Source organism: Odocoileus virginianus, chromosome X, assembly GCF_023699985.2.
Source record: "Odocoileus virginianus isolate 20LAN1187 ecotype Illinois chromosome X, Ovbor_1.2, whole genome shotgun sequence".
NCBI lineage: Eukaryota > Metazoa > Chordata > Mammalia > Artiodactyla > Cervidae > Odocoileus > Odocoileus virginianus.
In genome coordinates, this window is record NC_069708.1 from 34,103,714 (window position 1) to 34,117,490 (window position 13,777).

General features: G+C 34.6%; 1 protein-coding gene across 3 annotated transcripts in view; it reads right to left on the reverse strand.

Moving 5' to 3' along the window:
* Positions 1-13,777, reverse strand: part of BRWD3 (bromodomain and WD repeat domain containing 3) — a 131,466-nt gene that overhangs the window by 47,102 nt on the left and 70,587 nt on the right. For all 3 annotated transcript variants that reach the window (XM_020880247.2, XM_070461935.1, XM_070461936.1), the window contains 6 exons: positions 11,812-11,979; positions 9,194-9,377; positions 5,487-5,580; positions 3,358-3,507; positions 1,577-1,653; positions 830-998 (listed from right to left, as the gene is read on the reverse strand). In XM_020880247.2, the coding sequence (XP_020735906.1) occupies positions 830-998; positions 1,577-1,653; positions 3,358-3,507; positions 5,487-5,580; positions 9,194-9,377; positions 11,812-11,979 (842 nt within the window). The remainder of the gene's footprint in view (positions 1-829; positions 999-1,576; positions 1,654-3,357; positions 3,508-5,486; positions 5,581-9,193; positions 9,378-11,811; positions 11,980-13,777) is intronic.

Below are 13,777 nucleotides of genomic sequence, written 5' to 3' on the forward strand. Positions count from 1 at the left end.
ACTGTAGTAGCTTATTTAAAACTCTACTACATTTTAACAAACTGTCAATATGTTTTAATTTAATAATGAAAATAATGAAAATATTCTAGCCTCTACTTTTGAAAAATTTCAAAAGGTCTTTACATTTCAAAGTCATTATATACAATTTTACTTAGTTTCTCACATGGGACAGTATTTTTAGAGAAAACTGAAGTGTTATTGCTAAATATTTAAGTGAAAGAAAGTGAAAGTGTTAGTTGCTCAGTCATGCTCAACTTTTTGTGACCCCATGGACTGGGGTTCAACAGGCTCCTCTGTCCATGGGATTCTCCAGGCAAGAATTCTGGAGTGGGTAGCCATTCCCTTCTCCAGGGTGTCTTCCCCACCCAGGGATCAAATCCCAGTCTCCTGCATTGCAGGCAGATTCTTTACCATCTGGGCCACTGTGCTATATGCTTAGTTTGACTCTTTGTGACCCCATGAACTGTAGCCCACCAGGCTCCTCTGTCCATGAGGATTCTCCAGGCAAGAATACTGGAGTGAGCTGCCATGCCCTCCTTCAACGGATCTTCCCAAACCAGGGATTGAACCCAGGTCTCCTGCAGTATAGGTAGATTCTTTACCATCTGAGCCACCAGGGGAACCCAGGAATATTGGAGAGGGTAGCCTATCCCTTCTCCAGGGGATCTTTCTGACTTAGGAATTGAACTGGGGTCTCCTGCATTGCAAGTGGATTCTTTACCAGCTGAGCTACCAGGGAAGCCTATATGAGCCACTAGGGAAGCCCAAATATTCAAATATCAAAAGAAAAAAAAATCAAAAAACAAAAATACCCTGTAAACTCACAAACCTTCTTTCTAGTCTGTTTAGGTTTCTTCTGCCTTTCTTCAAGTGACTTCAAATTTTCCTCCTCAGAGCTGCTGCATATTTTCTGTGTTGCCTGTCTTGTTTGCCTTTTTGGAGGTTGCAAATTTATTCCAGCATCTGCTGTCCAATCAGAATATTCACTTGATGAATCACTGTAAATAAATCAAAATTATGAGTACATAAGTTTAGAAAAGGAATAGTTTTGCCTTATGATTGAAAGATGATTATTTTGTAATCAAACAGTATTATAAATGACATTGTTTGATTTTGTTCCAACTAAAGACAAAATTAATCAATATAGAATTTTAAGCATTACCTAAGTGATTTTAACGAAATGATTCTTGGATAAAGTATAATGCTTAATTTCCCATAACAGCATTTAAAATTCAAAATTCCTGCCCAAACCACAAAAACTTCTTTAAAGATGTTCCTTATCCCTAGAAATGCTTAAATATAGTTATTTTAACCCTGAAATAAATATAAATAGCCTGCCAAAATGTTGAATCTTAGATTTACAAAGAATCTTACTTTAAGGACGAGGGAACTAAATCCCATGTGCAAACAGATATTGGTAGAGCCAGGATAACACAACAGATCTCTGGGCTTCCAACCTAGTACTCATTCTACTATAAAACACTATTTTAACTGGATTTACCAAATTTCTATAAGTACATAATTTCACATTAAAACCATCAAATAATTTTGACCAAATCAAAACCATTAAAACTACCTGGAGGAACTTTCACTTTGCCATTCAATAACAGGATCCTCTATAGAAGCATCACTTGTGCCAACTGTTTCATCTTCCTGGAAGAAAGAGCCAGCAATTCAGATATACGATTATTATTAACTAATATATTATTAATTAGTGTGTTCTACTTGTTTCATAAAACTTTTTGTATTCCTCCCTCCAAAAAAAAAGTTCTGGTTAAAATGTACATAATCATTATTCTATATAACTCACAACTAAGCCTACCAAGTATTTAAAGATTTCTAGCATCTACTATCTTATTGATATGAGGCATCTATTATTATTTCAAAGGTTCAGTAGATTCCTTAAGAATCCCAAATATAACTCTCTTAAATTTTGTTAAAACTTTTTTTCAATTTAAGTATAGCTGATTTACAATGCTGTGTTAGTTTCAGGTATACAACACAGTGATTCAGTCTTATATGTATATATACATATATATGTTTGTATATACATATAAAATATATTCTTGTTCAGATTATTTTCTTATAGAAAACCATTATTTTAAAAATATCTATATAAAAAAGATAAAAATACTTATATGCCTATACTAAGTTAGTGTAATTACTGTCTATAAAAAAGTTAATAAGCCTTTTATTATATAAGATCTCAAACATACCAAAGTAGAGGAACTAGATAACACCCTTGTATATACAATCACCAGTTTAGACAGTATCACATTGCCTATTTTATTGTATATATACTCTTACCAACTGCCTCATCTCTCAGGGATTTTTTTTTTTGGGAGGGGGAAGCATTTCTACTATAAATATTTATTAAGACCAGGAAAACTTTTTAAAGCACAACCACAATTATTATATTAAAAAGACAATATCAATTCCTGAATATGTGATCATTCTTTTCAGATCAAGATTTTCATGAACAGGGGTAGAGAAGGAGGCATATCATTGATAAGAATTAAAGAACTGTGAATGCTGGGAGAAGAATGGGGGTACCATATATTGTCAGTACATAATGAAACCTTCATTGTTCACTTAACAATGACAGATGTTTAAAAGAACAAAAGCAAAGGACTAAAGAAGAGAGGAACGTGAAGAAAAGAACTGCTATGGTCTTTATTCCATTACCATGAAAAGGGTTAGGTCTCAGAAAAATCATTATTCAGTAATCTCCATGACGAGTAAAGTCAACAATAACAGAAAACATGTATATTATGATTACCCAGTGAACAAGTTCTGGGACTGTATAACTAGTTATCTCTGTTAATATTTACTTTTTTTCATTTCTAGGCAGATTTGCTCTCACTGTCTTTTCTCATTGTCCCAAAGTCAAACTTTTCCTGGCATGTTTGATAACCTCAACCAAGATAATATCTTAGGTACAAATAAGAGAAGATATCTAAAGGAATTCGATATAATGCTCAAATTTGCCTACTAAATGCCTTATTAATGAATAATCCTCTTATAAGAAAGTTATTTAAATAATTTTTTATTAAGGTGACCCTTAAAAGTAAATCCAGACTTTATCAAATTGCTGATTCTTTTGTGATGTGTAGATCTTCAGCCTTTCATAGATAAAAATAACTTTGAAAAGGAATCTAGGTATCAGATATTCATTAACTTCTTCGTGATTTTACAAAATCTCAGATATTGACTTCATTGATGGTATCATGTTATTAAATCTAATTGAAAAAGGAATATTGACAAAGCAAAAAAAAAAAAACACAAAGTAAATCCAAAGTGATGATAGTAACTGGGAAACAAAAAATTACACTGAATAAATAATAGCAGATATCTAACCTCTGAGGAGCTATCTGAGTCTTCCTGTACACCTGAATTTTGACATGATGCTCGTGAATTATGCTCTATGTTGGATCGTGTTTGGTAAGTATGCTGTCGTTTGCGTTGTGTCCTTCGTAAAGACCGCCCATAGCTAGGCTGATAATCACTCTGTAAAACAGAATGAAAAAAAATTTAAAAAAATGAAAAGCTCAGTGAATATGCACAAAAGAATATATATAAAGCAAATCAATTGGGTATGGGTAGAGTAAGGGTTGAGGTGAAATATAGGAATGAATACTCAAAAGAAAACCCAAGATATACCTTTATACTACATTTTTATATAAAATATATTTCATTTCTATATATTTAACCTATTTCCATTAATATTGATTACTTTCCTATTTTGAAAACATTGTGATCAAGTTAGATAGTGCTGAAACTCTAAGCTACAAGAATTTGCCCAGAATTTACATATACCATATTATCTACAAATTATCATAGGATAAAGCAAGCTATCTATATCATATCTATATATATATATATATATAATTCTTAATGTGTATTTCTTTAGTTCTATAAAAACTACATTCAGTAAACAAGTCAAAATAAAAATGTAATTTTTAACAACTAAAACAAAAACTTTTATTCTAAACTTTACAAGTATAAAATATTATTATTGATATATCATATGTCAAACCTATAACCCTAATATATCATCAGAAGTAAATAATTTTAAAGTTCTTATAAATCAGTATCAAGGGCCAGGTTTTTATCTTATGTGTAAATGTTTCTCATTTTCTGTATAAATAAAAATGCTTACAGAGTCAACTCCCCTGTTTATTAGTCTTAGACAAGTCTGATGTCTGATAAATCAGCTTAGCAGGAAAAAAGAATATAAATCATGGATATGAGTTATTCATAATCTCTAAGAAAGCAATCTTATCAGAGAACATCAAATAACCTAATAAAATCTGAATAGAAATTAAGAAAGTGGGTATCAAAATGATCTAAGTATATTTAGAGATAGTAATACACTATCTAAAACTGTGTTTATTGATACTGAAAGACATTTAAAATTCAGCATCCATCCCCTATATTTGTTTAATAAAATTAAAATCAACCTAGACTTCCCTATTTATCATACTCTTTAGGAGTTACATTTATTAGATCTGGGAACAAAACTATGTATTTTATGCCCCTAGTTTGTTCAACCTCTAAGAACTAGTAAGGGGTTTTCCTGTTGTTGTTCAGCTGTTAAGTCGTGTCCAACTCTTTTTGACCCCATGGGCTGTGGACCACCAGGTTTCTTTGTCCATGGGATTTCCCAGGCAAGAATACTGGAGTGGATACCCATGCCCTTCTCCAGGGGATATTTCCAACCCAGGGATGGAACCCATGTCTCCTGCATGGAAGGTGGATTTTCTTTTCTTTTCTTTTTTTTTTTAAACCACTGAGCCACTTGAGAAGCCCTAGTAAGGGGTTTACTATGCACCTAATGGAGTATAGGATCTTACCCTGTTTACAAGTCTCTACTGGGAATATTAATCTTCCTAATGGATAGATCAGATTTTGCACCTATTTAGGTAGGACAGAAGTAAGCCTACAGCAGGGGTGAGCAAACTTTTTCTGTGAAGGGTCAGAGTATAAATATTTTGGCTTTGCAGCTGATATGATCTCTGTGCTAACTACTCAACTCCATAGAGCATGAAAGCAGCCATGGACAATATATAAATGAATAGGTATAGCTGTGTTCCAATAAAACTTTATTAATAGGAATAGGCAGTAGACCAGATTTAGTCCATGGGCAGTAGTTGGTCAACCTCTGGCCTAGGGTATCTCAGCATTTGTTTTACATTGTGATTAGTGATCAGGCAATAATTTTAAGGTTCTACTTTAACCAAATGAAAATGATATTTTAATCCAAATATCTTATACCTACAATAACCACGTCCTAGACTTGGGAAGAGAGTCCTAATGCTGTGCAATTTTACCCTTATTAATAATAATCATATCTCAATATGGGGTTCAAAAAATAGTTTCCTTATATACAGACCTATCAAAATAATCACTTAATACATAATGGCCGCCTTTCAAACACTTTGTATTTGCAAATAGTGTACTGCAGAGTGCTTTGTATCTAAACTTACCCTTTGGTTAGTATAAGATGGTTTTTTCTTCTTTTCAACTGTATAAAGACTGATTTCTATGTCACCTTTTACAGTTCGACATTCTTCCTGAACCCTAGTAATAAATTGAAGATCAACATAATAGAAAATCATCGAAAAGCAAACCAAATGGTTTAAAATCAGATAATAAAAACATTTTTAAATGTAAAACTGGACATCTTAACCATTTTAGGTGTATAATTCAGTGGTTCTGTTGACATTTACAAAGTTGTGTAACCAACATCACTATTTCCAAAACTTTTTCATCACTCCAAACATAAACTTTGTAACCATTAAGCAATAATTCTCTCTCCTCCTACCAGTGCCTGTTAACTGCCAATCTACTTTATGCCTCTATCAATTTGTCTACCTTAGATATTTTATATAAGTAGGAAGTGAAAATGAAAGTGAAAGTGAAGTTGTGTCCGACACTGCAACCCCGTGGACTGTAGCCCACCAGGCTCCTCCATCCATGGGGTTCTCCAGGCAAGAATACTGGAGTGGCTTGCCATTTCCTTCTTCATATATAAGTAGAATTATACATTATTTGCCCCTTTGTGTCTCACTTATTTCACTTAGCATAATGTTTTTGATGTTCAAGCATGTAGCAAGTATGAGAAGTTTATACAGCTGAATTTCATTCTACTGAAGTACACTGTTGTTGTTCAGTCGCTCAGTCATGTCTGACTCATTGCGACCCCAAGGACTGCAGCATGACAGGCTTCCCTGTCATTCACCAACTCCCGGAGTTTGCTCAAATTCATGTCCATTGAGAATGTGATGCCATCCAACCATCTCATTCTCTGTCGTCCCCTTCTCTTCCTGCCTTCAATATTTCCCAGCATTAGAGTCTTTTCCAATGAGTCAGCTCTTTGCATCACGTGGCCAAAGTATCGGAGCTTGAGTTTCAGCATCAGTCCTTCCAGTGAATATTTAGGACTGATTTCCTTTAAGATTGACTTCTTTGATCTCCTTGGAGTCCAAGGGACTTTCAAAGAGTCTTCTCCAACACCACATTCAAAAGCATCAATTTTTTGGCATTCAGCCTTCTTTATGGTCCAACTCTCACATCCATACAGGACTGCTGGAAAAACCATAGCTGGAAAAACCAAAGACTAGACGGACAAAGTCATGTCTCTGCTTTTTAATATGCTATCTAGGTTTATCATAGCTTTTCTTCCAAGGAGCATTTTTTAATTTCATGGCTGCAGTCACCATCTGCAGTGATTTTGGAGCCCAAGAAGATAAAGCGTTTCATTGTTTCCAATGCTTCCCCACCCATTTGCCATGAAGTGATGGGACCCGATGGCACGATCTTAGTTCTTTAAATGCTTAAGGCAGCTTTTTCACTCTCCTCTTTCACTTTCCTCAAGACGCTCTTTAGTTCCTCTTCACTTTCTGCCATAAGGGTGGTGTCATCTGCATATCTGAGGTTATTGGTATTCCTCCCTGCAATCTTGATTCCAGTGTGAGCTTCATCCAGCCCAGCATTTCGCATGATGTACTCTGCATATAAGTTAAATAAGCAGGGTGACAATATATAGCCTTGACGTACTCCTATGCCAATTTTAAACCATTCCGTTGTTTCATGTTTGGATCTAACTGTTGCTTCTTGACCTGCATACAGGTTTCATAGGAGGCAGGTAAGGTGGTCTGGTATTCCCATCTCTTCAAGAATTTTCCATAGCTTGTGATTCACACAGTCAAGGCTTTAGTGTAGTCAAAGAAGCATAAGTAGATGTTTTTCTGGAATTCTCTTGCTTTTTCTATGATCCAATGGATGTTGGTAATTTGATCTCTGGTTCCTTTGCCTTTTTTAAATCCAGCTTGAACATCTGGAGATTCTCAGTTCACGTACTGTTGAAACCTAGCTTGGAGAATTTTGAGCATTACTTTGCTAGCATGTGAAATGAGTACAATTGTGTGGTAGTGTGAACATTCTTTGACATTGCCCTTCTTTGGAATTGGAATGCAATCTGAACTTTTCCAGTCTTGTGGCCACTGCTGAGTTTTCCAAATTTGCTGGCATATTGAGTGCAGCACTTTAACAACATCATCTTTTAGGCTTTGAAATAGCTCAACTGGAATTCCATCACCTCTACTAGCTTTGTCTGTAGTTATGCTTCCTAAGGCCCACTTAACTTCACACTCCAAGATGTCTGGCTCTAGTGTGGTTATATGGGTCATTAAGATCTTTTTGTATAGTTTTTCTGTGTAATCTTGCCACCTCTTCTTAATATCTTCTGCTTCTGTTAGGTCCATACTGTTTCTGTCCTTTATTATGCCCATCTTTGCATGAAATGTTCCTTTGGTATCTCTAATTTTCTTGAAGAGATCTCTAGTCTTTCCCATTCTACTGTTTTCCTCTTTTTCTTTGCACTGATCACTTAGGAAGTCTTTCTTACCTCTCCTTGCTATTTTCTGGAACTACATTCAGTTGGGTATATCTTTCCTTTCCTCCTTTGCCTTTCAGGTCTCTTTTCTCAGCTGTACATTAATGCCTCTTCAGCAATCATTTTGCCTTGTTGCATTTATTTTTCTTGCAGATGGTTTTGATCACCACCTCCTGTACAATGTTATGAACCTGTATCCATAGTACTTCAGGCACTGTATTAGATCTATCACATTTTATTTACCTATTCATCCACTGACATATATTTTGAATCATTTCTACCATTCAGTTATTATGAATAATGCTACAATAAATATTGGCATACAAATATCTGAGTCCCTGCTTTCAATTCTATTTTTAACACCTTGAGCAGAGAATTACATTAAATTGTTCTACTGCCAGGGGGTAGCATTCAGTTCATAAATTAGCCATGTCTCCCTTTTTCTTATTACTGCTAAAGAAATAATAAGGTGAAGCCAAATTAATTTTGCTATTTGTTGGCTCAGCTTGTGAAAAGGTCTCCTGGGAAGATATCATGATTTAAATGGATTTTATAGGTCCTCTGTCAATGCGCTTTCTCTTTTCCAAATCTATTTCCAGTTGTTGCGCATTATTTGAAGTCAATATTATAGTAAATGTTAAGGTTTACAGATAAAGATAGGGATTCCAAGTTTGAAATGCATCCTAATGAAATCTTTTCATCCAAAGAGGTCTACTTAAATATATTTATAAACTACACTATGCACTGGGCTCTACTACATATCTGTACTGCACTCCCAAACTGTTCCAATTCTGAGTATCCTCAGAACCACTGTTGAAATCTTTTCATCCAAAGAGGTCTACTTAAATATATTTATAAACTACACTATGCACTGGGCTCTACTACATATCTGTACTGCACTCCCAAACTGTTCCAATTCTGAGTATCCTCAGAACCACTGTTGAATTTTTGGGTCCATGTATCACTGACATATTTACTCACATATGGCCTCATGTTCTTACTTAATACTATTTTTTCTTATCTTCTAACCTAGACTGTAAACTCAAAGAAGACAGAGATCATGTTTTTCACTTTTCATTATTCCCCAAACCATTTAGCAACAAGCTAAGAAAATTTAAGATAATCTTTAAATAGTTTTTATGGAATGAACTAATGGAAGAATGTGGAAAAATTAATGCATGACTCAGCTAAATTTAAAAAAAAATCTTAGTTATTAGCCTAACATAGTACATTTTAATTTATTTACTAAAAAAGAAAACTCTCAATGTTCTTATGAATGTTACCATATTGACTCACCTACTAACCCCATTATTTAGCTCATTGACTACCACTCTTCTGCTCCATGCCATGAGATCTCGTTCAGTGGCCATCTGGCTTCTAGGAGCATTGTTATGCATTTGTCGGACACCTTCAATCTGACCACTACGTCGCAGTCCAATATTTGGGGAAGAAGATATGTCCATATCTGGATTTCTCAGAGCTAAAACAAAAACAAAGGAATGCTCCATGCTCTGAGCAAAGAAAGACACCAAACTTTTCCAGATCAGAGCTCTAAATAAAATAAGAGATTCAAAGATAATACTGCTAGACAATATTGCTGTTCCTTTATTTTCTGTATCCCCTTTATGGTCTTTATAGTCTTATAAATAAAGCAGGCACTCAATAAATGTTTATTGTCTCTATAGCTCTTTTAATTTTTTTCAAAGTACTTTCACATCTGTCATCTACTAAACGCTCAGTAAATACAAAAAGTGTATTTAATATATTTGGTAGATTTATACATGTTCTTAGTACTAGTTCAGAAAGCAGCTTTTTAATCTAAATTCTACCTTTAGCCCATTAAAAGGCTTCTGAATAAAACTCCAATAAACTTTTCAAAAATAGGAAGAAAAAAATTATAGGACTTCCTGTGTGGTCCAGTGTTTGGGAATCAGCCTGCAAATGCAGGAGACATGGGTTCTATCCCTGGTACAGAAGATTCCATATGCTGTGGAACAACTAAACCCATAAGCCATGACTACTGAGCGTGTGGGCCACAGTTTTACTGAAACCCTTGTGCCTATAAGTCCACGCTCTGCAACAAGAGAAGCCAGAGCAATGAGAAGCCTGAACACTGTAACAAAGAGTAGCCCCTACTCACTGCAACTAGAGAAAACTCAAGCAAAGCAATGAAGACTTAGTGCAGCCAAGAATAAATAAATAAACAACATAAATATAATTTATTAAAAAAATAGCTGAAGGAAAAAGGAGAAACTGTGCACAGCTACTGAGTCCATGCTCTACAGCCCAAAACCGCTACTGAGCCCACACGTGGCAACTACTGAAGCCTGCACACCTAGAGGCTATGCTCTGCAACAAAGAGAATCCACTGCAATGAAAAGTCTGTGCACTGCAATGAGTAGGGGCTCCTGCTTGCTACAACTAGAGAAAAGCCCTTACGCAGCAATGAAGATCCACGGCAGCCAAAGATTTAAAAATAATACAATAAAATTAAAAATAAAATTATAAAAAAAAAATTAAACTATCAAAATTTCAGTTTCAAAATTGGTAAGGAAGGAAAGAAAAGGGAAATAAGTAATAGAAATGTTACTTTTCTTTTTAATCTTTCACAAAGATTTCTGATTACTTTGTTCTATTTGCAAATGAAACAAAAATGGAAACTGAAACACTAAACTATTAAAGTATGCATCAGAAAAAACTCAAAACAAATGAACACTGCAAAGAGAAGACAATGGAATCTCTTTGCTTAACAGCATTCAAATCTATTCATGCAAACCTAGTAATGAAGTTACTGATCTCTAAATCAGGGTTGTAAGAAAGTTTTATGTCTTAGGAACAAAAGGCTTGGACATATAGGATCATCAGTCCATGTCTTATCTTATTCCAGGTCAAGGAAAGTTTTATGAGATAGGTGCTCCATATGACATGAACAAGTAATATTTTAATTTTAATTTTATGGGATATTAAACAAATCAGAGAGTGAGTAAAAGACCCTGTTCAGTTCAGTTCAGTCGCTCAGTCGTGTCCAACTCTTTGCGACCCCATGAATCGCAGCACGCCAGGCCTCCCTGTCCATCACCAACTCCCGTAGTTTACTCAAACTCATGCCCATCGAGTCGGTGATGCCACCCTGTCAATCATCTCAAATTTAGATCACATTTCTGTGGACTCCAAAATGCTACACTACCCAAATCAATGACTGCAATTATATAAACATAAAAATAAAAATGTGCCAAAATCCCATAAGAGGATGCATTTTTAAAGTTGAACAGTTCTTAACAAAAATAAAACTAACATAACCTAAGATTATATAAAACTCAGATGCATAAACACATTTCATGTAAAGTGAAGGAAGACCTACAGTAGATTAGAATAATACCATGAGATCAAATTTGTGAGAGTAGATTAAGAAACTGTATTCCCTAAGAAAAGGGCTTGTTGTCTGCCAGTGTGTTTTTGTAAACTCAAGAGAGACAGATGATATGTTGCTATTTTCATTTTTTACCACCTGAGCCACCAGGGAAGCCCACTTTTTCAACAAATGAGAGCAAATATTTCTGAAAGTAATTTTAAAATTTAAAGTGATTTTAATTTTGAAAACTTTATAGGTTGGTTCCCTTAGAAGGGACTGGACTTGTTATAGCACCTTGCTTATTAGAACAAGACTACAAATATATTACTAAGTTAAAAGAAAATAGTATATTAAAATACACGGTCTGTATTCCTTAGAACATGCTAAATCACTTTACTCCCAAATGATAATGAGATCATGGCACTTTGGTGTATCTGATATCAAAACTTTAACAAAATGTTGCTTTTATTTAAAAATCTAAAATGTTCCTCATGTGTAATTATTTGGTACAGATAAAATAAAGTACATTCATCATATCTTTTACAAATATATACATACTTACCACCATTAGCAGAATATGATCTATTAATTGGAAAATGTGGAGCATCTCCTTCATTAATTAGTCTCAGATCTTGTTCTCTTTGTAACTCCCTGATTATTCCATCAAGAATGCTCTCATCTTGATCATTGGTTTGTTGCCCAATTACCTGTTCTACTACTTCACCATCACCTAAATCAGACCAAAGATATAAAGCCACAAAATTATTTACATTTTTGTATACCATAAGTAGAGTAAAATCAAGGTCAATCTATAAGTTGCTAGACAAATAGTTTTTAAAGGATTAAAATGAAAATAAAGCACATAGCAGACAAAATACTTTTAAAGAACTTTTAAGTATGTCAGCTTGTGTGTTTAACTTAACCAATGTCCCCAAATTAGACACTTTGATGAGGACCTTCTCATCTTACAGGGGAAAAAAAAGTGATTAAATTATTAAGAATGAATTTTCTCTATGGAATATTCAAAGCTAAAAGTTGTGTGCATGCTCATTTGCCCAGTCATGTCTGACTCTTTGTGATCCTATGGACTGAAGCCCATCAGGTTCCCCTGAAGCTAAAAGTTAGGAGTAAATATTTGAGTAAGGTTTTAATAAGTTCAACACTGAAAATGCTTTGCATCTTTCATGAGAACTTCCTTTCTGAAAGAAATCAAAATTATGGTCTTTAATATATTGTCTCTTTTGATAACATCTCAGTAGACAGATGTGAGGGTTTCCCTGATAAACTCAGTTGGTAAAGAATCCGCCTGCAATGCAGGAGGCCCCGGTTTGATTCCTGGGTCGGGAAGATTCCCCTGGAGAATGGATAGGCTACCCACTCCAGTATTCTTGGGCTTCCCTTGTGGCTCAGCTGGTAAAGCATCTGCCTGCAATTCGGGAGACCTGGGTTTCATCTCTGGGTTGGGAAGATCCCCTGGAGAAGGAAAAGGCTTACCCACTCCAGGATTCTGGCCTGGAGAATTCCATGGACCATATAGTCCATGGGGTCGCAAAGAGTCGGACATGACTGAGCAACATTCATTTTCACTTTTCATACATTTGAGTATAAAAATTATTTCTTATAATAAAATTCAATTATTACATCCAAATGAAAATTTTATTTATTTCTATGATCTTTTTCTTTCTTAACTACATCTTAGACCTGTTTTTCATTTTGTCTTCTAGTCAGAATAAATGGTATCTATTAAGAGTAGCCAAGTGATCAGATCTTACAGGAAACAAAATAAAGTATAGATTTTTTAATTCATATGTTTTCAGCTCTACCTCCTATTTAATATTCATACATTTCCCCCTTGTTTAATTAAATATGACATCAATAAAGTAACTATTATCACATGTTTAACACCATTTCATTGCTCTACAAATCTTTATGAGAGAATATAAAAAGGATATGTAACACTTCATTCTATAAAGGTCAAGTCTTAATTTGCAAGTAAGGATATAAAATTCCATTTGCAAATAAATAACTCATTGCCTCAAACTTGGAAGAAAACCTACAAGTAACAAACTAACATATGAAGGCATTCTGGTGTCAGGGTTGGATGGAGGCAGTATACCTAAGGGAAACATGTCAACCAAAAGAGTTGTTTTTTAATGTCTTTTTCTACTATGCTCCCATCATGCATCACACTCATCACTGCGTGTTCAATATCCACCAATACTATTGTTATTTAAACACTTAGCATTTTCCTCTCCAACACTCAATGATTCTTTATATTTCAAACATGAGGTTGGGTAAACAGCCACCTTCCAGTTTATAGTTCTTGAAATTTCCTCTTCTTCAGTCCATTAACTATGTACTCTCAAAATACCAATAGTAAGAGCAGTAGAATTTCACCAATTATAAAAAGCTTGACACATTAAAGTTAGTAAATTTAGTCACTTTTGTTTTTCAGTCACTCAGTCGTGTCTGACTCTTTGCGAACCCATGGATTGCACCCACGTGGATTGCAGGAAGCATAGACTTCC